At 47.6% G+C, this 27,301-nt stretch overlaps 1 protein-coding gene across 2 annotated transcripts in view; it reads right to left on the bottom strand.

Annotated features, from left to right (window-relative positions):
* Nucleotides 1-27,301, bottom strand: part of LOC144824397 (solute carrier family 22 member 7-like) — a 327,454-nt gene that overhangs the window by 50,173 nt on the left and 249,980 nt on the right. For both annotated transcript variants that reach the window (XM_078683505.1, XM_078683506.1), the window contains 4 exons: nt 17,333-17,501; nt 16,686-16,809; nt 7,118-7,227; nt 6,797-7,011 (listed from right to left, as the gene is read on the bottom strand). In XM_078683505.1, coding sequence (XP_078539631.1) covers nt 6,797-7,011; nt 7,118-7,227; nt 16,686-16,809; nt 17,333-17,501 — 618 coding nt within the window. The remainder of the gene's footprint in view (nt 1-6,796; nt 7,012-7,117; nt 7,228-16,685; nt 16,810-17,332; nt 17,502-27,301) is intronic.

Here is a 27,301-nt window from a genome sequence, read left to right as displayed (position 1 = left end):
ACATGGATGTCATCTGCTTCAACTAGTCCACATCTAGGCTACGAAGGGGACGGGCACACGAACTTCACAATCTTTTTTGGCGTATAGTATAGCCTATTGATGGTAAAAAAATTATTTTTCTTCAAAGAGGCTGATCTTACATACTTATACAAGATATGAAGAGATGTTTCGTAAAGAACAGCCGATGCATCTTCAAGCCTAGAGGAGTTCCAGATTAGATGCATTGGGGGGGCCTGTATTTAGTCCTCCTCTAGCATTTTTCTATACCAGAATCCCACTTCCCTATTCCTGGGGCTGGGAGGTTGGAGAGCAGACTCCCAGTTCCCGCCGATGTTCTCTCTCTCGGCGGCATATCAGGAACAAAGTTGGATGTATTCTCAAAGCCTCCCAAGGGAGAACCCCCTCTGATGTTACTAAATCCGACCATACTGTTATCCCTGCTCTCCTAATGGGAAGAGACAGACTGTCTCGAAGACATAACGGCATACCTGGAGAGTCCCAAATTGGGGCAAGGTCTGAATAATACTTTATGCCCCATCTCCCCTTAACTCCGGTCCATACTGAGAGTGCGTGTTTTAATACCTTTAGGCGTACCTTTTTGTAGAACTTTGGCGCACCAAACTTATACAAAAAAACCAGGCCCGCCCCCCGCATGGTCCACCATTATGTTCAGTAACCGCCCCCAGTTGGAGTCATCGGGGCTTGTGAGGAGGCTTCGGATGTTTTTCAGCTGAAAGGAAAAAGCGTACCAAAGGACATCTGGAAGTGCTAGCCCTCCCTTTGACAATTATCTTTTTAACTTTTTCCAGGATAGCCTTGAATTTTTATTTGCCCATACGAAACTACCTATTATCCCCTGAATTTTGCCTAGAATTTTATAAGGAAAGGTCAGAGGTATCATATTGAACAAGTATGTTAACTTGGGCAAAATTACCATTTTGACCAAATTGACACGGCCATAAATTGTCAACTGGAGGTTCTGCCATCTCAAAAAAAGGTGATCGATATGTTTGGCCACCTTCTTTATGTTGGTCTGTGCTATACTATTAAGGTCCGGTGTTAAGGTGACTGCTTCGAACTCCCTCCCAATGATCAACCCCCCAACACGGGGAGAGGGGTTGGCCTAACGGCTAAGGCGCTCGACCTCGGACCCGGGGATCTGGGTTCGAGTCTCGGTAACGATGCCAAAAACCTCCTGTGATTCTGGGCAAATCACTTAATCTCCCCGTGCCTAAAATGAAAGTGTGTCCTCATGAAACGTAACTGGTGCTATGTAAAGCGCTCTGATAACTGATTCGGTTCGGTTCTAGTTCGCGCTATATAAAACTCTGCAAAAAAAAAAAAAAATAACCCACATTATTTCAGTTTTGGAATCATTGATCATGTAACCAGAATATTGGCCAAACTCTGTCATTACCTCCTCCACTCTATGGAAGGCCTCAGCCGGATTACTGGTATAGATCAGCAAATCATCGGCGTATAATGCCAGATTACAACTATAGTTTCCAACTCTAAAGGGTGTGACCCGGTCATCCATCCGCAACGCCTGTGCCAAAGGCTCGATATAGCGATCGAACAGGAGGGGCGAGATGGGGCACCCCTGCCTAGTTCCCCTCTTTATATTAAAGCGCGGTGTCGGAAGGCCGTTTAATGATATTGCAGCTGAGGCGCCCTCATAACATCTCCTCAATGTTTGGATAAAGGTTGCGCCGAAGCCCATAGTGCTCAGTACATCCCAGAGAAAGCCCCAATTGACACGGTCGAAAGCCTTTGCAGCGTCATATGCCGCCACTGCCAAGGGTTCCGACCGTGCCTCCCCTAGGTCTATACTACGAATTAATTGGAGAGTCAGGTCATGAATATATCTTCCAGGCACAAAGCCTTTCTGATCGGAGTTGATGAGTTGTGGAGCCAGCTTAGCAAATCTCCCTGCCAAAACACTAGTAAAGATCTTATAATCTACGTTTAGCAGGGAGATGGGCCTAAAAGAATCTGCCTTGAAAGGGTCCATCCCTGGTTTTAATATAAGTACAATTGTTGACTCCTTCCACGAGGGGGGGACCCTACCCTCCGGGCTGTGAACGTAATTAAACAATTCACACAGCCTTGGTACCAACACATCCTGAAACACTTTGTACACCTCCCTGGGGAGAGCATCAGGCCCGGCCGCTTTATTGTTCTTTATATTTTTAATGTAAGATCTAATTTCTTCCTCCGTGAAGGGACTACTAAGGATCTCTCGGCCTTCATCTGTTAACCTGGGTAGCGCCTTGCTCTCCAACCACCGTAAGGTATTGATAGAGCCTGGTGATGACTCCTCCTCGTCATAAAGTTTAGAAAACAGGGAAAGCAAATATTTTTCCATATCCTCCTGATGGCATGATATAGTTCCCTGATCGTCAATAATTAGGCTATTTATGTTGTTCCTCACCCGATCCGCTCTGATCTTACTGGCCAAAATTGCCCCGGCTTTTTCTCCATATTCGTAATTCTCCTTGGCATGTAGAGCCCTTTGTGCCTTGACTTTTAGGTCTAGCAAGCCCCGATATTCCAAGCGGAGATGTTCTAATTCAGCTAAGACCTGTGGCAAGCTACCTGTGTGGGCACTCTGTCTTTTATACTCTAAAGAGGAGATGTTATCCTCCAGGTTTTTAAATTTCATTGCCTCCTCCCTGTTGCTTGAGCTGGTCAGGCTATGGATCTGACCTCGTACATGGGCCGTATAAGCGTCCCAGACAAACTCTGGTGGAGCAGAACCAATATTATCTGAGAAGAAGTTATTGGTAGATATACTGACTGTAGTACTATGTCGTGATTATGCAGTACAGCCCTTTTTAGAGTCCATCTAGATGTTGCGTTGCGTCTTGCCTTCCCAATCAAAAGTGTGAACATAATGGGAGCATGGTTTGATAGAATGCTAGGGAGAGTTTTTATATCGAGCAGAGCCTCTAAACCCAACCTATCCACCTGGACATAGTCTAGTCTTGACGCATGCCCATGTTTTTTACTGAAATAGGTGAAGCCGAGTAGAGCCCCCCTCTTAATCTTCCAGGCACCAATAAGACCTAGCTCATGCATCATATTGACCATGGCTCGACGGGAGCGCGGGGCAGCCGCATGCTGACTATGATTAGATCGATCCTGTCGAGGATCAAGAAGAACATTGAAATCCCCCCCTATAACTACAGAAGAGACCTCCACCACGTTGGACTGAACTCTGAGAAGACAGGTAAGGTCATCAATATTTGGCCCATAATAGGAAACAATTGTCTGTTCATTTCCGCTAAAGTCAGCCTGCGCCAAACCCTATCTACCTGACTGATCTGGCAAAATTGACTTTATCGACCCCCTAATCCCGGCCTTAATCAAAATTGCAACACCCTTATCCGTGTGGAGGCATAGGATTCTGACACATTCCCAGCTTTACAAAACATTGTAAATTTTGGAATGTGTCAGGTTCCATGGATGTTGCCTGGGTACACCCACAGCAACACCCATGTAATGCCCCTTTCAGGCAGAGTAATGCATGAAAGGGGCCCATATAAAAGTACCCGAAAAGTCATTGGGCCCGATTCACAGAACTAACTTAAGACAAAATCCTAAACTTACGAATTTTGGTGATCACAGAATGAACTTAAGACAAACTTAAGACAGACTTAAGACAGACTTAAGACAAACTTAAAAATAATAAGATGGGACGGTAGTTGCTGAGTACCAGGGGGTCAGCACCAACTTTCTTTAAGATAGGTTAGACTTCTGCGATCTTGAAGAGGTTGGGAACAATGCCCGTGATGAGGGAATTGTTGAGAAGTGATAGTGGAGGCTCAGGCAATTGGAAAAAACCTCCCTAGCAGTGAGGGGGAGACAGCTGTCTGTCAGGGAGCCCGAGCGGACCCTTTTGAGAAGGGAGAAAAAGATCTCCTGAGTGATGGGTGGAAAGAGGTCAAAAGAGAGGGGGTTGCTGTGCTCATAGGTGGGAGCTTATTAGGAAGTGATCTTGGGTATGCTTGCTTTGATACATGTGATTTTGTCAATGAAGTAAGTCTTGAGGGAGTCACAGAGGGATTGAGAGGGGATGGGTTTGGTTGTAATGCGATCAGATTTGACGAGTTCATCTATAATGGAGAAAATGTCTTTAGCTTTGTTGGTGGAATCGAGGATTTTCAGTGAAAAGTAGTCTGATTTGGCGTTTTTATAGTCTTTGAGACTCACCGTGAAAGTGGATTTTTTCAAAGGGCAGTAATCCTGTATCCACCTGCGCTCAGCTTGGCGCAGAGCTAGTTTCATTTCCTTAAGGTTGTTGGTGAACCAAGGCTGGGCGTCATGTGGTCTCTTACATTTGATCTTTCTAAGGGGAGCCAATCTGTCTTGTGCTTCAGCTAGACAGGTGTTGATATTCTCTGCTTGGACGTGAGGAGAGGCCGGATGGCCATTGGGCAGGGAGGTGGATGGTATAGAGGAGGCTAGAAGGGTGCTGAACTCGGAGGTGTCAACCCGACCCCAGTTTCTGGCCTTCCCTAGCCCTAGGGGAGGGGCTCTACTGGTGGCCGTATTTGATTGAATGTCAAAACGTTATATGCACTTGTAATATGTAATACAACAGACAGGTCAACCACCAGGTTTTTGACAGTGTATCCCAGCTGCCAAACTTTAAATAAGACCCTCCATCTCCTTTCTACAGTGTTGCTCAGATGAACAGGGTGCAGCACTAGTGGAGTTCTAAAAAGTTTGATGCACAGATTCAGTGACAAAAAAGGCGCTGCATGTCTGAGTGTTGTAGCAGGCCACACTAGGGTCCAAAGAATCAAGGGAGGTGTCCTAAAGTGGTAGTCTTTTGTGGAGATGATGTTGAAAATTAGTTCAGCTATCTTTCCTCAGTTTTCTAGACCCTGGGTCTCTCTGTCCAACCTTGGGAGATGATGGCGGAAGGCTAAGCTGGCAGGTGCCTGAGCTCTGATGATAATTCATGCTGGGAGGAGGGTAGGCTCCATGAAGGGAGAAGGTATCAAGGATATTTGCAGAATTGAGATCCCATGGCCATCAAAGCTTTGCAAAGGGGCATCAATCATATAGTAGGTAATCTTGATGTAGTTATGTTGTTTCTTAATTAATCTCTTAGATACATTAATAATTGATTTAGAAATTGAGAAAATGTGCAACTTTATTTTATTCTCTCTTGACTTGGCTTGTTTTGAAGACTTTCCAGGTGGATCTCTTTGCCACCTTGTTTTGTAGCGAAATCTTCAAGTTTATGGAAACCTAGTTATTTCTAACAAACATACTGAAATAATATAGGAGATTATGGATAGTGAAGACTTTGATAATAGAGAAGAATTGGAAATGAATATCTAACCTACATGAGTGGTCCTACTTTCAAAATTTTTTAGTTTGGCCTGAATGGAAAATAAGGGGGTCATTAGGATGACGGGCGGGCTTAGTCCTCCCGCCATCCTATCGGGACTAGGGACCGCCCGCCATAAGGACGGGGGTCCCGTGGGTGGAACTAGGATGCGGCTGCCACAGTGGCAGGCACATCCTGCATTTATAACATTGTGGCGGGTGGTGCTCTCCGCACCGCCCACCCCAATGCCATAAATGCATGTATGCATTTGCAAACAGAATGCGGCAGGCACAGCGCGGTGCCTACTGCATTGTATATGCAAATGCAGGGGGGTACCACAGGTACCCCCCGTGTGCACCCCCACCCCTCCTTCACTTTGGGGACCCGCAGGGGGCCCCCAAAGTGAAGACCGCAGGCCCATCGTAATATGGCTGGCAGTGTCTAATAGACACCGCCACCATATTATTCCTTTTCTGCCCCGGCCGCAAGGCAACTGGGGTGGAAAAGCGGCAGACGGTCTTTCTGTCTGCCGAGGTCCCCCCACCACACTAATAGGGCGGGGGAAACGAGTGTGGATGTCGGGCAGATTGCCCCCGCCAGGCTGGCGGTGGCTACCGCCAGCCTGGCGGGGGCAATCCGCCCGACATCATAATGGGCCCCTCGTTCTGTAAAGTGAAAGTTCCTGTTTGAAAATGTATGTGTATTTTGGAAAAGCAACTGGGAATATACTTAGCTATGAGTTTGTTCCAAGTCCCTGCAGGAGTATCCTAGAGTCCCTTCATGTCACAGTGCTAAAATAGTATTAGTTTTTTCTTATTTATTGAACAATCTATATATATATATAAAAACAAAAGTATGTCTGTCTGTCTGTCTGACTGTCTGTTTGTCCTTTATGCATTACTACACCATTCATCCGATCGCCATGAAACTTTGGGAAGTTGTTCAGTACACTCCAGCGAAGGTCTCTGGCATAGTTTGTTTTAAATATCGGCCCCCCAGGGCCCTCATAATCTTTCGAATACTGATGTACACACAAGAGGGAAAAACAAAAAATCGTGTATCCACAAGCACTAGAATAAATAAATAGAATTAAAACACCATTCATCCGATCGCCATGAAACTTTGGGAAGTTGTTGAGTACACTCCGGCGAAGGTTTCTGCCATAACAGTTTTTTAAATATCGGCCCCCCAGGCCCTCATAATCTTTCGAATACTGATGTACGATGTAGAATTAAAAAGACACTTTGAAATGTGTTCCATATTAAAATGAATAAGTTTCAATAAAAATGACACAATGTAAATTGAATGTTATCACGACGAGTTTCCTTGAATTTCCTTTCTTCGGAGATCGCAGCAACGCGCGACGGGTAAGCTAGTATGTAATAAATATTAATAGGAAAAATAATTTGAAGAAAAAGACAATCATACAAAAGTGTGCTCTCCAAAAAAACTTACATTCTGGAATGACTATATTTATGCCAATGCAGAAGCCGAAAATCAGCAGGGTCCAGGCCAGTGCATGACGCCGGCCGCCCTTTTTCATGAAGATGTATACGGCCAGCTTGAATGGTATTTCAACGGCTCCGAAGAGGAACTGGGTCATGTACATGTCCAGCTCGAAGCCTGTGATGTTGAGGCTTATTCCATAGTAAGAGACAAATGCACCACACCTGAAAAAGAGGGGACAGGCAATCACTTGGAATACGCTGGCCACTCTGCTGCATCATAAAACAAGGAATGATAACACATTTTAGACAATAAAAAGAAGTTCCTTACCATACAGCTGCTGCACAGATGGAGACTTTTGTCAATACTGGAGTTCGGAATAAGTCTATGAATGAGTAATGTCTACCAGGGTTCTCCTCTTCTGCTACCTTACTGAGTACCTGAGAACAACATTAAAAAGCCAGGTTTATTTGGTGTGTAGCTCAGCTTTGTGTTCACTGATGACAAGTATAGTCTGGTTCATAGTATGCTGGGTGATTGTCATCATGTTCATGATACAATCAACAATTTACAGTCAACACCCTTTATTAAAGGGATGTATGACATTACAACGCATGCTTTTACATCGCATGCTTTTACAACGCGTTTTTTACAACGCATATCATTACAACGCATAGTGCTTTTAGGCGCTGGATAGTGAATTGTTTAATTTACTATTCCAACTCCAGTCCCCGTGGATAGTAGGGAAGGTGTTGGATAGTACATTAAACCTATTCCCTATCCTAGAGCGCCCCCCCAGCGCAATGCGTTGTATTGGTTTGCGTTGTAAAAGTTGCGTTGTAAAGGCACTGCGTGGTAAAAGTTGCGTTGTAAAGGTTGTTTACCTTTCCCATCACTACTGATATTACTTGTAGTTATATTGTAAGCTTCCCTTATTGTCATGATAACATTTGTTAACTATTTAAATTAGTTTTGTAATTCTCACCTAGTGTCCAAGAATTTCTAATAAACATGACCTGTTCTTACTGGTAAGATTTGTTGCAACATACACTGAGGGCCTGAAAAAACCTGGAGAAAAGGACAGGTACACATACTTTGCGATAAGCTGCAGATATTAAACTTGGAAAAGGTAATGGTTTGTTTTCCTGCACCCATCTTGTATGAGGCTCAAGTGTGAATTAAATAATGTCCACCTTGTCCAAGAATTTCAAACTTGGGCAACCATCAGGCAAGATGGCTGCACACTGGAAGAGCTCCTCGGTAGCCCGAGAAACAATCTCCATAAATCCGCTACCATCCGATCTAAAAATGGCACTATTACCCTGAGGCAATTGTGGAGGCAGGTGGAGCCCAACCGATCCCCTCCTGAAGATGAACCGAGATTTTATGGAGATGGTGTGGAGAGCACCTCGCCATTGACCACACGCCTCGAGAAAGGCCTGAGCGAGTGTGGAGAGAGACAAGTGCCGCGGCTGAGCTGGCCCAGCTATTGAAACTGGGGAGGCAGGATCGGCTACAGCGAGACACTACGCATCCGCTGCAGGGGCTGTGGAATAAACCATCGAGATGTGCAAGGTGAGGGGTGACCGGCCCAGGTAGTTTGACTGAGGTCCTGACCTAAGACCAGGATTGACTGTGCTTGGGAGGTGTGTCTGTAGACTCCTCCTTCACTGGGGCATTCCTACTGAAGGATCCCCTACCTGCTCCGTCACCAGTGGCTGGACCCTCTGCAATGCTGATTGAGCAGAAATGAACACTACCTGTCTGCCGAAGGATCCCTTACTTGCTGCGTCACCAGTGGCTGGAGCCTCGGCCATGCTGATCGAGCGGAATGGAACACTACCTCTCTGCGGCCGCGTCAGCTGGAGACCACCAGACCTTGGTGGCGGCCACATGAGTGTGACGGGAGCTGAGTGGAGCAGTTGGACTGTCCTGTGGGCCACGTACTGAGGAGGGAGATTGGCAAGGATGGAGGGGCTGCTGTGTACGTGCCAGTAGCTGGTGTATGAGGCACTGAACGTAAAGGAACTGAGAGCGCACTGGGCCAGGCCAGAGAGACTGCCGGGGTCTGGTTCCCAGGGAAAAAACAAAACATCCTGCTTGCCTCTCTCTCAACCTTCCCCCCCACAATGATTATTTCCACTCCAAGGGGTGCCCCCCCATGTTGCCCCTTGAACATCTAAGACTTGATTTCCCAGGATGCGGATTACCTGGGGGTGAGACATGCGGGCACTGTGATCAGAGGTTGCCTGGGGACTGGCGCTCGACGCGGGGCCTTGGCTGTGACTGACGGGGTGGGCCCTGGGCCCCTGCAGCATGAAAATGAGTGAAGTAGGGTGAAGGCCTGTAGGAGGCTGTCCCAGTATATGGTGCTTAATTACATAAATGCATCACCCTGCACTAATCCAGACAATCCATATGAAGATTTTAGTGGTCTTAGACAACCGTAGAGATCTCTCTAAGTGGTAGCTTCGGAGAGCAGCCTTCAGGCTTAGTCCAGAAGAAGTGTAAAGCAGCTTGTTTTGCTAATATTTAATCTTATGGTGTAGGTTAAGCGAAAAAGAACCACAGAGTCTAGTTATAAAAATATGGATTTATTATAAACACTTACAAACAGATTGCATTACCTCCTACCCGGAGATATAACCACACTACACACAATACTTTGATCCTAGAACACGTAAGTAGCGCAAATACACAGTGATCTTGAGGGGGAGACCAAACCATACACTGAAATAGTGGAATGCGAACCATGACTTAAGTCAAGAATGGACCCAGAAGATGTGGAAGAGTCAGGGACCAAAGGAACCACCTAAGGTGAGTATCTAGGAACCCCATGGAGGTTGTGTGCAGAGTGGGTACATGACTGCGTGCTCAAAGCAAGTCAATGGGTAAGTCACGGTTGCAGTTTAAAAGAACCTGCAGCGGACCCGGATACCCGAGGAACCAGGATACCTACATGAGGGAAGCTGGGTGCATAGGTGAGAAGTGACGTCACAAACAGCCGTAGACCATAATGGAGGACTTCAGCAAAGATGCCGCTGGCAAAGAAGTTGAGGGAGCATGGTGGCACCCAAAGGTTGGACAGTCACGCCACCAATGGATATGCTAGAAAACAGGTTACCTTCACGAGGGGAGCTGGGTGCGTAGGTGAGAAGTGATGCCAGAAACAGCTGTAGACCACAATGGAGAAATTCAGCAAAGATGCCGCTGGCAAAGAAGATGAAAGTGTCCGGTGGAACCCAAAGGTGGATTCAAGATGAGAGGTACCTGCTCAAAGTGGGGACAGAGTCTAAGCCACTGATAAGTGACCAGGAGGCACAGACGGCAAATGCCTAGCAATGTCAGGGATGCAGGAGAGTTGATGGTACCCTTGAAGTTGCAGCTGTGCGGACAAGGCAATACTGTAGAAGTGTGGCTTAATGGTTAGAGCGGCAGCCCCTGATGCAGAGGTCTAGCCCGGGACCAGGTTCAATTCCCCGCCTCGGCAGGTCTTGGGCTCAATAATTCCACGGACCTGATCATTCTCGCCTCGGTGCCTATTCCAATCATGGAGTCCCACTCTGCAACTCTGGGCAATAGCTTGCTTAATCTCCACAACGGACCCCACAACGCTAAGGATGCCTGGCCTCCACCTTGGGGGTGCCCAGGAGTGGACACCTCACAGGGAAAGCCAGGATGGGTTCCACAGCGGTATTCGTACAAGCGCCTTGAGACCCTTGCGGGTGAGTAGTGCGCTATACAAGTATCAATTTACATTTAGAAGACCAGGAGTCATTCACAAGCTGTCCCACATCAGATGTCAAGAGCCAATCTGTCAGCGTCACTCAGGGGCACCAATAAGCCTTGGCAACAGCAACCAACGTATTCATCAAAAAAGGTGCAGTGTTGTGACCAGCAAGGTCCGAGCGACTCACCACGAGCAGGCCCCAAGCAAGCATGGGAGCCCACATGAGCCAAAGAAGACCCTTGAGTGGACCCACAAGCTGGAGGTACAGGTATCGGAAGAGGACCTCGAGCAGCTCACCAGAGGATGAAGGCCCACGGTGCAAAGGATGTGGTGCAGATGAAGTTCTTGGCTGCAGGAGATGCATGAGGCTGGAGCTTCATAGACACACTTACCCATCCACTCATACACCCATACAGCTACTGACATAGTAAATCAGTTAACCATACACATAATCACACACCTACTCACTCACCCATACAGTCACTCATAAATCCACTAACTCACCCATACAATTACTCACACAGTCACACAGTTACTTATACATATACTAATACATATACTCACTCACCTATAAAGTGACTGAGACAATGACATGCTTTCTCATACATCCTCTCTCACACTCACTTACACATACAACCACTCAAACACCTATTCGCTAACACTTACAGCCACTAATACAACCTCACACTCACCCATACACCCAGCTACACACTCATGGATGCACCTGTACAGCCACTCATGTACCCTGCCACTCGCCCATACAGACACCTATGTGTCTGCTCAAACAATTATTGAGCCACTCATGCACCCTCTGATTCACCATTTACAACCAACGATACACCAACGCAGTCAGCTATACAGTTACTCATACAGACACTCACTCATACACACACAGACACACCCATTCGCTTACCTATTCAAAAACTCACAAACCCACTATGTCATGTATACTGTCTCTAATATAACCAGTCACTCTTCAAAACACCACTTACACATCACATTACTTAACCATACAGGCACTTACATGCTGAGTTACCTTAGTATATATGTTTAACACTCAGTAACTTTTAGAAAACACTCACAATTATTGGATGATGTCATCAATGATGTAATTTGAGATGTCATCAGTGATGTCATCAGTGATGTCACTGACCATGTCATGGGTGATGTAATATGAGAGGTCATAAGCATTGCATTGCAGGGGCTCGAGTCATAGCTCCGGTTTTGTACGAATTAAATGTCAGCCTAACTATAACATCACTCTAAGAAGGTGACTGTAGGGCAGCCCAACTAGCTTGTAAAACTAGGTTTTTGAAGAGAGGATACACAAATTACTGCATAGGCAAGGCCATCAGTAGAGCAAAATCCAGAGACAGAACATCATTGGTGTCTAGTGTGACTCAGACAGAACCATTTCTCCAATTGCCAACAATGAGACCCGACTTATCCTAACATTTAATAACCAACACTTGGTCATTAGAAGTATAATTAAACGTAACTGGACATTGATTTCTAGTGACCCGGTATTATGCAATCTAGTTCAGGAAAGTCCCAATATCACCTACAAACGAGCCAGAAGTATGGGTGATTGCCTAGTCTCTAGTAGCCCAGAAATTAGAACCACAACAACATGGCTAGATTCTAGCAGGGGTTTCCGTAAATGTGCCTCTTGCTAAGCTTTTAAAAATGGAGTTAGTAGGAAGGAATATTCCACTCCATTTAGTGATAAGCCTACTGCTATCAAATGCCAATTGGCATGCCGAACAGAATATGCGGTGTACGTGCTGGAATGCCCGTGCGGTCTGCGTTATGTTGGTAGTACGAGACCGCATCTATACAAATGCATTCTGCAGCACCTCAGGGCAATAACGAACGGTGACACTGCTTACCCTGTGGCCAGGCATTTTGAAGAGTTGCACGGCAAGAATCCCTCAGAACTAAGGTATTTTGTAATTGATAATGTGCCTCCTCAGAGGAGGGGAGGAGACCGTGAAGCAATGTTGCGCAGATTAGAGACAAGACACATTATCTTACTAGACACTAAGACCCCCAATGGTCTGAACGCAGGGGAAGACTGTCACACTTATTTATGAACATGATTTTTTCATATTAACTGTAAATGGTAAACATACTAATTAGCCCATAACTACTCCCATTTTTCTATCTAACAGTATTGTTTTTAATCACACATCTTTTAGCTAGTTGCACTAATTTACACTTGGTAGCACTTATATTTTTTATGCCAATATTTATTGCTAATTTTACACATAGGCCTGTTTTAGCTTATGATATGTTAGTTGTTGTCTCATTACTTGGGGCAATTGGAAGGAGGTAAAATCTGAGTTTATTTCAGTTATGGCGGAGCAACATCTATTTCATTATGAATTAGTATGGGATTGTTGTTATCTCTTAGAATTGCTGCTATATTTATGATTATATTTATATTTGTATTTATGCTCAAAATTCACATTTATTTTGATATGTATATTTATAACTATTTATTTATATATATATATATATATATATATATATATATATATATATATATATATATATATATATTTATATATTTATAAATGCATTTCCATGAGTGACCACCATCACTTACCTCTGTATTCATACAGTAATGCCCTTTTTGAGTTCAATGAGCTATGTATAAAATTGCCAGGCTTGTGGCTAATTGCATTTAAGCAACAACAAGTCTTGACAGTATGTTGTTTATGTCTATGACTAGCAAAAGTTTTTTTCATTGGCACTAGCACTTTAAATAGAGCACATACGCCCCTACAAGTTGTCATGTGATCAAGGCCGTGGTTGGCCGAAACGCATAATGGTGGTGTGGTGGAGAGCAGAGTAAAGTAACCAGCACCTATTCCCGGGTGCGCCTCGTCATTTTCAGAGTGACTGCTGTGACGTTCTTTATGCCTATATATATATATATATATATATATATATATATATATATATATATATATATATATATATATATATATATATAATATATATATATATCCAACAAGAAACTTCACTTCAGTTAGGAAACGAAGAACGAGCCACATCAATCCAGTCAGTTTAAAGCTTAGGTTTTAATCGGGCACAACAAACGACGCGTTTCGAGCAATCCTGCTCTTGGTTTATATATATATATATATATATATATATATATATATATATATATATATATATATACACACATACAAACATACATATGCATATGTGTGTATATATACAATATATATACATTTATATATATATATGCATATAATATATGTAACTGAGTCACAAGAAAAAGGGTGAATAAAGGTTAAAAACAAGAAAAGGGGGCAGGGTAGAAACACGCTGACCCCCCAGGCCTGCTCATGGGGTCCCTCAGAGACCCCAGGCTAATAAGAAACCATTTAAAAAAAATCTTCAAAATTTGCACTGGGTGCGCAAATCCTGACGAGAAAATAAAAAAAATGAAGCGCAGGCTGCCACTATTCGTTTTCTGTAAGCCCCCGGGTGGGCCAGGTCCCAGGTGCAGTAACAAATGATATAGCAGGGGCCCGCGAAGGCCACTGCAGCCCCGGGGTCTGCCACCTTCCTGGGGCTATACTACTTATATGTGGGGGACACGGTCCCCCGCAGCCCCAGGGACAGCCACCTTCCCAGGCTTGTTTTAATAAGAGGCGGGGTCTTCTCAGGCCCCTCAAGCCCTGGGAACTGCCACCTACCCAGGGCTTTATTTACATAGGCACAGGAACAAGTAGCCCCCTGCTGCCCCGGGGACCACCACCTCCCCGGGGCTAATAAATGAATAAATAAATTGGTGTGGAGGGCCTCATGGACCCCCCAAGCCTCTGGGACCGCCATCTCCTCAGTACACAAGAGGACCTCATCGCCCCACCAGCAGTGCACCTGGAGGCGCATTTGCAGAGTGGTGGCATGGCCACGGACCACCTCTCTGCAATCCAGCAGTGTGGAGCTTACTGGAGGTACCTGGTGGGCTAGTTGGCCCCCAGGGACCCTCATTATTCAAGGGGACTTAATACCCCAAATTACAACAAGCCCCAGAGGGTGTGTTTGCGGAGCGGTAGAGAAAAGGGGTGTGGCCTGTGTCCACCTCTCAGCAATCCCACTGTGTAGGGGGCTTACTAGAGGTGAGAGGTAGGCTAGTTGGTCCCTAAATGATCCCCAGCAGTGAAGGGGACTTCAATCCCCATCCAAGATCGTGCCAAGGAGTGCGGTTGCAGAGTGGTGGGCAAAGGGGGCATGGCCTTTTATGAGAATTTACCAATCCTGCTGTGTAGGCCTTACTGGAGGTAATAGGAGGGATAGTTTGTCCCCAAGGATGTTGTTGGGGGCCAACTACCCCTCTTGTTAGCTGTGGTAAGTCCCACACAATAGGATTGCTGAGACGTCTAAGGAGGACATGCCCCCCTTTCTCCACCACTCTGCAAACTTGCCTGCTGGCAGACTGCGGGATGGGGATGAAGTCCAATTTACTCCTGAGGGACTTTGGGGGCCAAGAAGCCCTCTTGGTACCTCCTCTAAGTCCTATGCAGCAGAATTCCTGAGCTTTCCTCGGAGGCCCAGCACCCTTTCTCCACTGCTCTGCAAACGTGACTTCTACTTAAAGAAGCATCTTTCTGCATCTCTAACTTAGGGGTAGTTTTAATCTCCCTGCCCTATTATGTACTGGGGTCTTACAGAGGAGTTCATGCCAATCACAGTGGTACCCCAACACATAGTGTTCCCTAGTGTATGTAGGTGTTTTCACTGTATTCTAAGTGTCCTTTAGCATAGCACTGGCTAGTACACATCAGCAAAAAGTTGGGGGCACAGGATGACTTTGCAACAAGGCCTCTTTCTGCCCCTCTATTGATTCTTTGTGTACATCTTTTGAGTCTTTCTGCATCTTTCTTCGTCTTTCTGGACTTCAGTTGCCTGTTTCTGCATTTCTCTTGCTTCTTTCTGCGCCTTTCTTCCTCTTTCTGCATTTGCTGGCGCGCGAGTTATAGTTTGCTGAACTAGCTATAATGGCCGAATTGCTCTGGTTTTGTTTTTTTCAGTGAATTTCTATGGTTTTTTAAATGCTAATTTCTAACTATAATGTCCTCGAAACCTATAATTTTCAGTGAATTTCAAAGATTTTATAAATGCTAATTTCTAACTATAACGTCCCTTAAACCTGTGTTTTTTTCAGTGAAAAAAAAAAATATATATATATATATATATACACAAGCTCACTATCCTCACAGCTTCCCAGCCCTACGGCAGTGGTGGCAGAACAAATGTGAGACCTCATGAATCTTTCTACCACACACATCTTGCCCAGTCTTCAAGTACACATGTATTCTGAAGTTGCTTGGTATAAGTATTTATTCTGGCATTTCCGAAAACACCCGGTGCGTTTCGCAGTAAACCACCTTGAGCTGTTAGTTGTGTCCTAGTCTAATTATGAGTATAGTATAGTATAGTATCTGCCAGCAGTGATTACATTCCGCCAATGCAGGTGCACACCTAGAACTCTGTTGGGAAGCACCAACCTAAATCGTGTAGGACTCCTGTCAATAGACTCCTGACATAAGTCTTGATGAAAGCACAGCAGTTTCATCAAAATGAGCAGCAAGCTGGTACGTAACAAACGCATCAGAGGCTTTCAACTTTAAAAGCAGTTAGCCTACAACTTTACAAAAGTTGCCCTTATCTTCTGTAATCAGCATTGGTAACCAGGTGACAAGAAGACTCATTTAACCTATTCCTGCAGTGTGCACTGGTTGTTTCATGGCACCATCCACCCACATGCCTCAATGTCGTTGGGCCGATTTGTCTATTTCCTATCCACCTAGCTACAATCAAGCGTCCAAGATCTTCTCACAGTTCTCTGCACCACCAAGGATGGTGTAAGTTGTGGAAACATCTCCCCTTTTGCTGCAGCCTTAAGGAATTCTCTTAATATGTCAGATATTCACATTCCAAGAAGAATGTAAATGTCTGGCTGTTTCACTATAAGTACCAGTTCTCATTCAACTCAATTGCAGAACTCTATGGCCACCAAGCAGGCATGTGGCATTCATCCTCACAATAGATTAAACAAGGCAAGTGGCAGAGGTTATAGAGATAACTCCCACGGTTTCTGAGAGTTTCATGCATAAACACTATAGTGTAGTATTACACTCCTCTCACCTCAGTGTTTATGTTGGAGGACAAGTGTGCCTGGCCGTTCATTGAAGAGCATTGAACCAAGAGGGCATGAGCTTCCTTCACCTTGCCTTTGGTTAACAGCCACCTCACTGACTCAGGAATCCACCTGTGGAAATAAAGAAAACTGAAGTAATAGTGTGTGTATCTGTGCGCACGTCTGTTACTCAACTTTTAGATCTTGAGAGAATGAAGTTCTCGGAGAAAGATTTGCACACCTACAGAGGTTGTGGAAACGTTCAGCAGAAATTTGGGAGCCAATCATCTTGATGGGACAATTCTGGCATTGACTGACAAGCAACAGTGAACACATTAAAATGAATGTCAGAAAGAGAGTGGATTTTGAATACGACGGTGACTGTAGCCAGGCAGATTAGCAATATGTCAATGGTTCCACTAAAAGCAGACAGCAAGACTAAAGTAACAACACATAGAGGTATATGACAACAGATTTAGTATTTGATCACAATGCATTATCAGGCCTTTGTCTGTGACTTCCCCGTTGAAAGATAATAGAGTGGGTTTAACCTTTGATATTGTTCTACTGGAAGAGTCATATCTGAGATCACATTCTTGAATACGCATGGTGACCCTAAAACATATGTTCTCTTGCTTTTGCCCGATTCACTCACCATATGCTGATGATGCCCAAAAGATAGGGGCACGTAACAGCAATGAGAAGCCAGCGCCAATCCCGTATCAAGTACGCCACCAGAGGCAGCAACATAATTCCAATGCTCCAGTACATACTCGTTAGGAAACCGGCTAAGGTGCGGTGCTTCGTATCCACCCACTCCACACCTGTAACATAAGAGATACTGATCAAACATTGACTGTTGGTGTTCACCATTTAATCTAAGATGTCAAAACAGTACCCTTTGAGTAGTTCAATTCACAAGCTCTCCTAACCATCCTATGGGGGCGCTTTTTAAGTTAAACTTTTTTGTAAGGAATTTGTTTACTCATTGCTCCTCTTAGACCCCAATCAACATAACTTGTGCTGCCAAGCACCGCATACAATAGATGTCAAACTATAGTAACTGGAGAGTCTGGAAGCAGCTTCTTGCAGTAAAACTGAAGATGTACCTCATCATAACCAGACTGGGTCAGAAAATACCTAAAGAATGTCTTTTTGGCCCATTGGGAATGAACAAAGTATTGATTGTTCTTTGGTCTACCATTGCTCTACAACTCCTTATCTATTTGCCTTTAATCTTACTTAGCACTTGTCTTTGCCCTTCCAACAGCAGTGTTGATTATTCAAACATCATATTTACACTCTCTCCCATAACCCAAAGCGCACATTTATCCCTGACTAGGGTCAAGTGGGAAACAAAAACTCAGATTTCCTAATAAACCCCCACATGTTACAATAGCCACAATTATGGCTTTGAACATGTGATTATTGGTAGAATAACACTTGAATTCCCTTTTAATCACTGTAGAAGGCATGGATGTAAGCCTCTGTGAAAAGAGGAAGGTACCTGAAGGAAAGAGTCCAACCATTTATGATCCAGTAGGTTCTGTGCCTGGTAGGGTCAGAACTTAACATCTTCATAGCTGAGGTCATCTCGATTAACTTATCATTTAGCCATTAGGATTATCTGTGGTTATAGGATGGGTCATGGCTGTGGTGTTTGTACTTCTTGTCCAAAGGTGAGATCCAACATAGATATAAATTAGGCAATACCATCAGGGTTGAGTCGAATATCTTACTTTAGTAGGAGGTTAAAGTTTTTGTGCTAGAGTCTTTCTTCTTGGAGACTGTCTTTACAACACAACAATGCCCTATATAAACATCACACTAGAGGATAATGTGATGGGTTTCCTCCTGGTCCAGTTAGGAGACTGAGAACAACTGTTTTGTGCATATTATAGTTAAGCATGGGCGTAAAATCCGTTCCGCTCGCGGATTTTGCGGCAAATTCGCAATCCGCGAACTCTCGCAAATTTGCCGAAAATCCGTAAATTCGCACGCGGCGGATTTTTTTGCTTGGTGATACAATATTGCGGCGCGCGGCGTGGCGCACAGCGTTCACTTTCCGTCATTCAGCGTTTGCCGAGTTGTTTTTCTCGATATTTTGCGAGTGCTGCGCCATTTTGGATCTTGCTGCGGGATCCCGCGGGAGTTTGGCGCCCGCGAATACGTAATCGCGGCTTGCCACCTTGCACAGCACGCATCGCGAGAGTTCGCAATTGCGAACACGTAGGTGCGGCAGTCAGGAGCAATCTCGCACTCGCGAAATAGAGATTTTGCAATTCTGCACAAGAAATCCACCAGCAAACAGCATAAACCTTCAGAAAATGATGATTTTTATCAGAATCACTCCTCAGGTTGACATTTGCATGCACTTTTTTTTGCAAGGAGTCCATTTTTGGGAAGGGGGGAGGAAGGAAGTGCCCCACAGTCTCCAACTTCCTGTTCCTGTCCAGCAGGCTCCTCCCAGTGCTTTCTTCATGTGCTGGTCACTTTCATTTGGACCTTGACCTGGAAGGATTACTTTTTGTGCGTGCTGCTGGATATTTGGATTGGAGGCCTTTTTGACTTTCTTTGGATCACTTTTGGATTAGAAATCAACTTTCACAAGTAAGTTTGTTTGGGGCATTACAGTTGCTGCAACTACAATTTTGGAACTTTTTCAGAACATTAAATAAAATATATTGTGGGTAGCCACAGTATCCAGTAGGACCAGGGTTGGTTATGGGTGCATGATACAACTGTTTTGTTGAATTTAAACATCATTGAGGCCATGGATGGGCTGGGATTGTGCTTAATTTTGTGTTTTTTGTCGATTTTTTGGGGCTGCTGTTGGGGCCTTTTGCCCAGGGGTAGTGAGTGGTGCATGGACTGAGTCTGCCTGTGGGGTCTTTTTAATGTAAACATCCTGGATGGCATTGGATTGTGGTGATTTTTGTGTGTTTTTCGTTTTTTTGGGGTGTACTGTTGATTTGGACTGGCCATGTGGGTGGTGGTGGTGGCCATCTTGAGTGCTGGTACAGGCAACATGTGCTTGGGGTGCAAGGGGCCATTTTGAAGAGAGGCAGTGTCTGAGGCCTGCACTTATTTTGCATAGCTTTCATCCATTATGCCCAGGGGTAGTGAGTGGTGCATGGGCCTAGTCTTTCTGTGGGGTGTCTTCTTGAATTTAAACACCATTGAGGCCATGGATGGGCTGGGATTGTGCTGAATTTTGTGTTTTTTGTCTTTTTTTGGGGCTGCTGGTGGGGCCTTTTGCCCAGGGGTAGTGAGTGGTGCATGGGCCTAGTCTTTCTGTGGGGTGTCTTCTTGGATTTAAACACCATTGAGGCCATGGATGGGCTGGGATTGTGCTGAATTTTGTGGTTTTTGTCGGTTTTTTGGGGGCTGCTGGTGGGGCCTTTTGCCCAGGGGTGGTGCATGGGCCTAGTCTTTCTATGGGGTGTCTTCTTGGATTTAAACACCATTGAGGCCATGGATGGGCTGGGATTGTGCTGAATTCTGTGTTTTTTGCCGATTTTGTGGGGGCTGCTGGTGGGGCCTTTTGCCCAGGGGTAGTGGTGCATGGACTGAGTCTGCCTGTGGGGTCTCACTCTCTTTAATGTAAACATCCTGGATGGCATTGGATTGTTGTGATTTTTGTGTGTTTTTCGTTTCTTTTTGGGGTGTACTGTTGATGTGGACTGGCCATGTGGGTGGTGGTGGTGGCCATCTTGAGTGCTGGTACAGGCAACATGTGCTTGGGGTGCAAGGGGCCATTTTGATGAGAGGCAGTGTCTGAGGCCTGCACTTATGTTGCCTAGCTTTCATCCATTATGCCCAGGGGTAGTGAGTGGTGCATGGGCCTAGTCTTTCTGTGGGGTGTCTTCTTGAATTTAAACACCATTGAGGCCATGGATGACCTGGGCTTGTGCTGAATTTTGTGTTTTTTGTCATTTTTTTGGGGCTGCTGGTGGGGCCTTTTGCCCAGGGGTAGTGAGTGGTGCATGGGCCTAGTCTTTCTGTGGGGTGTCTTCTTGAATTTAAACATCATTGAGGCCATGGATGGGCTGGGATTGTGCTGAATTTTGTGTTTTTGTCGTTTTTTTGGGGCTGCTTGTGGGGCCTTTTGCCCAGGGGTAGTGAGTGGTGCATGGGCCTAGTCTTTCTGTGGGGTGTCTTCTTGGATTTAAACACCATTGAGGCCATGGATGGGCTGGTGTTGGACTTGGCCCGTCTGGCAGTTTCACCCCTGAACTTTTTGCCTGGTGTTATTAAATAATTAATAGTGATGTCTTGGTTTCTGCGCACTTTCACTATGTCCCAGTGGAAGGTGCGTGCGCACTCTGAGTGCGTGGAGTATGGCTGGCCTGCCCTCCCATAGGAATGCATGGGGAATGTGTGTATCCATGTTAGTTCCGGATGTGTGGGGAGTGCAGGCTCGAGTTTGGTATGTGTGAACTCGTGAGAGTGAATGCTGCACGATGGTATGTGCGGCTTGTATGTGTCTAGTTGGGAAGTGATACTTCTGGACATTGATGTGTGTGTGCAGTGAGGGTGCTGGAGCGTGATTGGCTGGAGCTGGCTGGCATGCCAGGCTCCAGGAAGTCTGGATGGGTCTGCCCGGTGGTGAGTGTGAGATTAGCATGAGTGATGTGTGGGAGGAGTGCACCTGGGTCCTTGATGGGCTGGGTTTTTCCCCACACAATGCTGGCTCCGCCCCCCTGTGGTGTGTCTAACGACCCTAGCCTCCCCAGTGAATGAAAGGGGTGGTTGGGCCATCAAGAGTGCTCCCAAGCCAGCTGCAACTGGTTTTCCCCCCACCCTGCACCTTGAAACAAAGGATTTCACAGTATAAGAAAGGGCTGTGTCCGCATGAATGTTGTTCTCTTTTCTGATCCTGCCAGAGGGGGCTGTTGCTGCTGCTGGGGCCAGGAGGACCGCCACTTGGACTGTCTCCCTGCCTGGAGACCCAGTGTGCTGGCTCTGGCCCAGCCTTGCCCCCCCTGCCTGCCTCCAGCCCCTGCTGGAGCTTGTGCTGTGCCTATAGCACTGAGAGCGGTGCTCTCTGCCCTTCAGCGCTGGGGAGCGCTGAGATTCATTGCCTAGCGCTTGAGAGCGCTTTATTTGGCCCACAGCGCTGTGAGCACTTGATCTTTTCCCCTGGCGCTTGGGAGCGCCTTTCTCTTGCTGCTCGCGCCACGTTACCTAGAGGGTGAGCAGGGGTTATCTTGTTGTGTGACTCCCTTGCCCTGACCTTGGAAACGGGGATCTCTGACTGACTTTGGCGAGAGCCCTGGCCAGCCGGGGGTCCCGTTTCCAACATTGGCGGCAGCGAGTGGGATAAGGATTTGTGTTTGCCTTGTACCACAGTAGTGGCTGGCCGCACTTCAAAGCTCTACATTTTTAGATAACCACATTTTGGGGATTATTGTTTTTGGTGAAGTTCCATTATTGCTTCTCCTGAAGAGTGTCATTTAGATAATTGTGTTCAGTACATTTGTCCCCCGCCCTGCTTCCAGAGTTTGGTACCTGTGTCGCTTTTGGTCAGGTTGAGAAGTCAGGGGTGGTAGAAACTGCCTTACCGATCCGAGGGGAGGGTGTGTGTGGATGAATGGTGTGTTTTCCTGGACGCATGAGTGAGTTCTCTTTGATATGGAGATTGTTGAAGTCTTGGAATTGTGTACTCCTACTTCAGATTGCAAGGTCCCTTGTGTTGCACGTGTCTGTGAGCATCCTGTCAAGATGGAATCTCCTTTTAACCTCTGTGGCCTGTTTAAGTACAGTGTGCATGAGTTGGTACGGTTATGTAAGGAGAGAGACATCCCAGTGAGTGAGTCAGACACCCAGTCCAAGCTTAGGGATAACATGATCCTGTGGCAGAAGAATGACTGGGAGCGTGAGCACAGTGAGAGGGAGAGGGCCCGGGCCACACACCATGAGGGTGGTGGGTCTGAGGGGAGCCCTGGAGAGTCTGAAGTGGAGAGTGAGTTTGACAGTGACTGGGCGCCAGCAGAGAGCGAGTATCCCCGAGATAGGGAGTCCCTTGCTGGGTCCAGTGTCCGATGCAGCACCCCATCCCTTTCCCTGTCCCCAGAGGAGTGGTTGGATAGGAGAGAAGAGAGGGAGCACCAGCTGGCCATGGAGAAGCTCAAGTTAGAGTATGCCAGAGAGATGGCGCAGCTGGGTGTGCATGAGCGGACTGCAGAGGCTGAGAGGGCCTTGGCCAGGGAGAAGATAGCCCTAGAGGGTAGGTTATCCCCTGACCGCAGTCATGATTTTCTGGACTCCCCAGGGAGGGCTGAGTCCAGTGGTGGCAGCTATTTTAATTTAATTGTAGGGAGTTCCCCCTACAGTTCTCACAGTCTGGTACCTGTCTCTGAAGAAGAGAAGTGTCGGTTGAAATTCAGGAACCTTAGGAGACTGCCTCACCAGGATTGGGAGGAGTTTCTGGATGACTGTGCAGATGCGCAGTGTGATTGGCTGGCGTCTAGGCCGGAATCCCCGAGGGAGGGAGCCATGCGCATGGTTCTCAGGGAGCAGTTCCTTGGTATTTGTTGTCTGGAGTTGCGCCAGCACCTGTTGATGTTGGAATGTTGTGATCCTTATGAGCTGGCAGCTGAAGCAGACCGCTGGGAGAGGGCCAGAGGTTCTGCAGAATTATTGGTGAGTGATTCCGAAAGTAGTGTATCAGGTGTCCCCCAGCCCAGCGTGGTGGAGGATGGTCAGAGTGACCCAGCTAGGGCCCAGTCTAGCGAGAAGGGTGAAGGGGTTTACTACCTGGCTCAGTGGAGCAGGAGTCAGTGGGTGGCTGAGAGTCCCCAGATACCCGAAGCCCTGTCTCAGAACTTGGATGGTTTCTTGAGGGAACACCAGGTTGGGGACCTAGGCTGTCCTGTGAGTCCACTTGAGGGAGATCTCCCAGTGAGTAGAGGACCGGGAGCGTCTGTAAGCAGAGCTTCCATGGTTCTAGAGTCTGGCAGTACCGCTCCGGTAGGGAGGGTACAGGAGGCCAGCGCACGGAGTGCTTGGGGAAGAGTATGTGAGTCCCCAGAAGTCCTGGAGTGCCAGGCAATCGTTCCGCCGAAGGTTTTAGACCGGAGGTTGGGAGGCCAGGTTCAGGATCTGCCTGACCTGAAGGGTAGGACGTCTGTAAGTAGCGTCCTGACCAGTTCTTCTTCCAGAGGTTCCGCCCCGGTTGGGAGGGAGCAGGACTCTGGAAGGGGGTGCAGAGGGTGGGAGAGCCTGCCTCTGACCCCGGTGCGACCTGAGGGGTTAAACCCTAGGTTGGATGAGTGGTGTTCTGAGGGTAACCCTCGCAGGAGGAGGAGGAATCCTAAAAGACGAGGTAAGGGGAGGAGAGCCTTCCCTGAGACTCCTGGTCCACCTGAGGTTGTAGACCCTAGGCTGGAGAACCAGTGGCAGTCTAGCCCTGTCTTGCAGACAGGAAGAGTGGAGAGTGGCTACTATGTGCCAGGGGTTACTACCCCCCACTCTGTGAATAGGCAGGAACCAGTGGCACCTGGGTGGCCTTGGGCCTGGTCCTGGCCATGGGCAGCTGAGGGCTACCAGTGGGGTAGCCCAGTTAGTCCTTACAGTAGCTTTAGAAAGAACCTTAGGGGTTCGCCGTGGCGTAGAACAGGAGGGTGTCCCGGCAGCGACGGGCCCGCGTCCGTGTTCTATCGCCCAAAGCAGGGAAGTCCATCACGGTGGTGATTGGCCTACCCTGCGTTTTGGCTGGAAGGGGGTTGTGTTGGACTTGGCCCGTCTGGCAGGTTCGCCCCTGAACTTTTTGCCTGGTGTTATTAAATAATTAATAGTGATGTCCTGGTTTCTGCGCACTTTCACTGTGTCCCAGTGGAAGGTGCGTGCGCACTCTGAGTGCGTGGAGTATGGCTGGCCTGCCCTCCCATAGGAATGCATGGGGAATGTGTGTATCCATGTTAGTTCCTGATGTGTGGGGAGTGGAGGCTCGAGTTTGGTATGTGTGAACTCGTGAGAGTGAATGCTGCACGATGGTATGTGCGGCTTGTATGTGTCTAGTTGGGAAGTGATACTTCTGGACATTGATGTGTGTGTGCAGTGAGGGTGCTGGAGCGTGATTGGCTGGAGCTGGCTGGCATGCCAGGCTCCAGGAAGTCTGGATGGGTCTGCCCGGTGGTGAGTGTGAGATTAGCATGAGTGATGTGTGGGAGGAGTGCACCTGGGACCTTGATGGGATGGGTTTTTCCCCACACAATGCTGGCTCCGCCCCCCTGTGGTGTGTCTAACGACCCTAGCCTCCCCAGTGAATGAAAGGGGTGGTTGGGCCATCAAGAGTGCTCCCAAGCCAGCTGCAACTGGTTTTCCCCCCACCCTGCACCTTGAAAGAAAGGATTTCACAGTATAAGAAGGGGCTGTGTCCCCATGAATGTTGTTCTCGTTTCTGATCGTGCCAGAGGGGGCTGTTGCTGCTGCTGGGGCCAGGAGGACCGCCACTTGGACTGTCTCCCTGCCTGGAGACCCAGTGTGCTGGCTCTGGCCCAGCCTTGCCCCCCCTGCCTGCCTCCAGCCCCTGCTGGAGCTTGTGCTGTGCCTATAGCACTGAGAGCGTTGCTCTCTGCCCTTCAGCGCTGGGGAGCGCTGAGATTCATTGCCTAGCGCTTGAGAACGCTTTATTTGGCCCACAGCGCTGTGAGCGCTTGATCTTTTCCCCTGGCGCTTGGGAGCGCCTTTCTCTTGCTGCTAGCGCTTCGAGCGCTGTATTTTGTCCTGTGGCGCTTGGGAGCGCCTGTCCTTCGTTGCTAGCGCTGCTAGCACTGGGTGTGCCCAGCCGGTACCCACCCGGCATCCTTTCACCCCGTGAGGTGACCGAGCGGCGCGGGTGCCACCCCGCTCATTGGCCGCCCTTATTTTGCTTGTTGTACTTTGCTATTCGAGAGCCGGTGCCCACCCGGCATTGCCCCGTGTTCACCGCCGCAGCACCGGGCCGAGAAGGAGGAGCGGCCGCGTCATAGCACGGCCGTGCTGGGATTGGCCCAGCCGGCCGAGCCTCCCGCCGCGTCATCGGGGGAGGACCGAGGACCGGAGAAGCAGTAAGCAGCCTGCCGCGTCTCTGCGTGGCTCCCGAGTGAAGGGGAGCCCCGCCCGCGGCCCCAGCAGAGCCGCCGAGGAGCCGTCCCGCCAACGTCAGACCCGGTGAGTGGGGCCGGGAGAGCGAGTGCAGGGAGGAGGGCGTCGGGGCACATTGCCGGTGCCCGCCCCTCCCCTGCAGTACACGGGCCTGAGAGAGGCCCAGAGGTGTTAGAGCCCTGAGAGGCTCGTGGGGCATTCACCTTTGTCCTGAGTCCCCCGAGAGGGACTCCAAGACCCCGCAGTTGTTGATGAGCCCCGAGAGGCTCGTGGGGCCTTCCCTTTTGTTCCGAGTCCCCCGTGAGGGACTCCAACGTTCCGCCCACATCCGTGACGAGCCCCGAGATGCTCAGGGCATTTCCTTGTGTTTCGAGCCCGAGGCTCCCACCCCCAGTTGATTTACGAGCCTGCGAGGCTCGAGGAGGGCATTCCTTTGTTCTTCGAGCCCTGAGAGGCTCTTCAAGTGTTCCTAGGTCCCCCTGAGGGACCCCACTGCCCAGTGAGGAGGCAGTCTTGCTCAGAGCCCGGAGAGGCTCATTGTCCGCCTTTATTCACGAGCCGAGAGAGGCTCAGCAGTGCCACAGTGGTGGTTCTTGAGCCCACGAAGCTCCAACGTTGCTCTAACTTTCCCTGCACCAGTTACCCAGCACTTTGTGGGCAACTGCTACGTTTAGGCTTGTGCTCTTGGCTGTTTACGCAGCCTGCCTAACATTGAGACTCAGGGTATTCCGCCCTTGTGAGGCCAGTTGGCCTGAGAGACAGTTATGTTGTTGTGCCTGTGATTCTGGTACAGTCCTGATCTACTTACTAAATGTGGGTTCTGCGCAATTGTTATTGCTACACCTCTGAATGTGTTGATACATCATGTGTTTTGCTTCTTTCCCTTTGCTAAGTGTTTATGCTTAGGTGATTTCTTTTTCATTCCATAGGTCCTGAGACTAAGGTCCTAGTTACCAGCGTGATTTGCCTAGAGTGATTAGGGTTACGTAGGAGGGGTTTACCCCTTACCAGGAAGTCCTGGTTGTGTGCTACATGTGTTATTTTTATGCTAAAGTCAGTATATGATTTATGTGCGGAGTATTGTTTCTGCTAAGTATTCTTTCTACAAGTGCTAAGTTCTAAAAGTGCATACCCCTGACAGTGGTCCAGGTGGCCCTGTCCTGTACAATATCCCTTGTAAATTCCGCCTGTGCCTGTTGGCACAGTGTAACAATATGTGTGTTTTATCTAATGTATATTTATTATAATACAAAGGCTATTTTTATATAACCTTGTGTGGAGTTTCCTTTGTGGTGGGCCTTGGGAGTTGTTGCTGGGGGTGCGCGTGCAAACACTTAACTCACATCGCCTCCAAGTTTAGCCTTGCTGCTTGTGCCACGTTACCTAGAGGGTGAGCAGGGGTTATCTTGTTGTGTGACTCCCTTGCCCTGACCTTGGAAACGGGGATCTCTGACTGACTTTGGCGAGAGCCCTGGCCAGCCGGGGGTCCCGTTTCCAACAGCTGGGATTGTGCTGAATTTTGGGGTTTTTGTCG

Source organism: Lissotriton helveticus, chromosome 3_1, assembly GCF_964261635.1.
Source record: "Lissotriton helveticus chromosome 3_1, aLisHel1.1, whole genome shotgun sequence".
NCBI lineage: Eukaryota > Metazoa > Chordata > Amphibia > Caudata > Salamandridae > Lissotriton > Lissotriton helveticus.
This window is presented reverse-complemented; position numbering and strand designations above follow the sequence as displayed.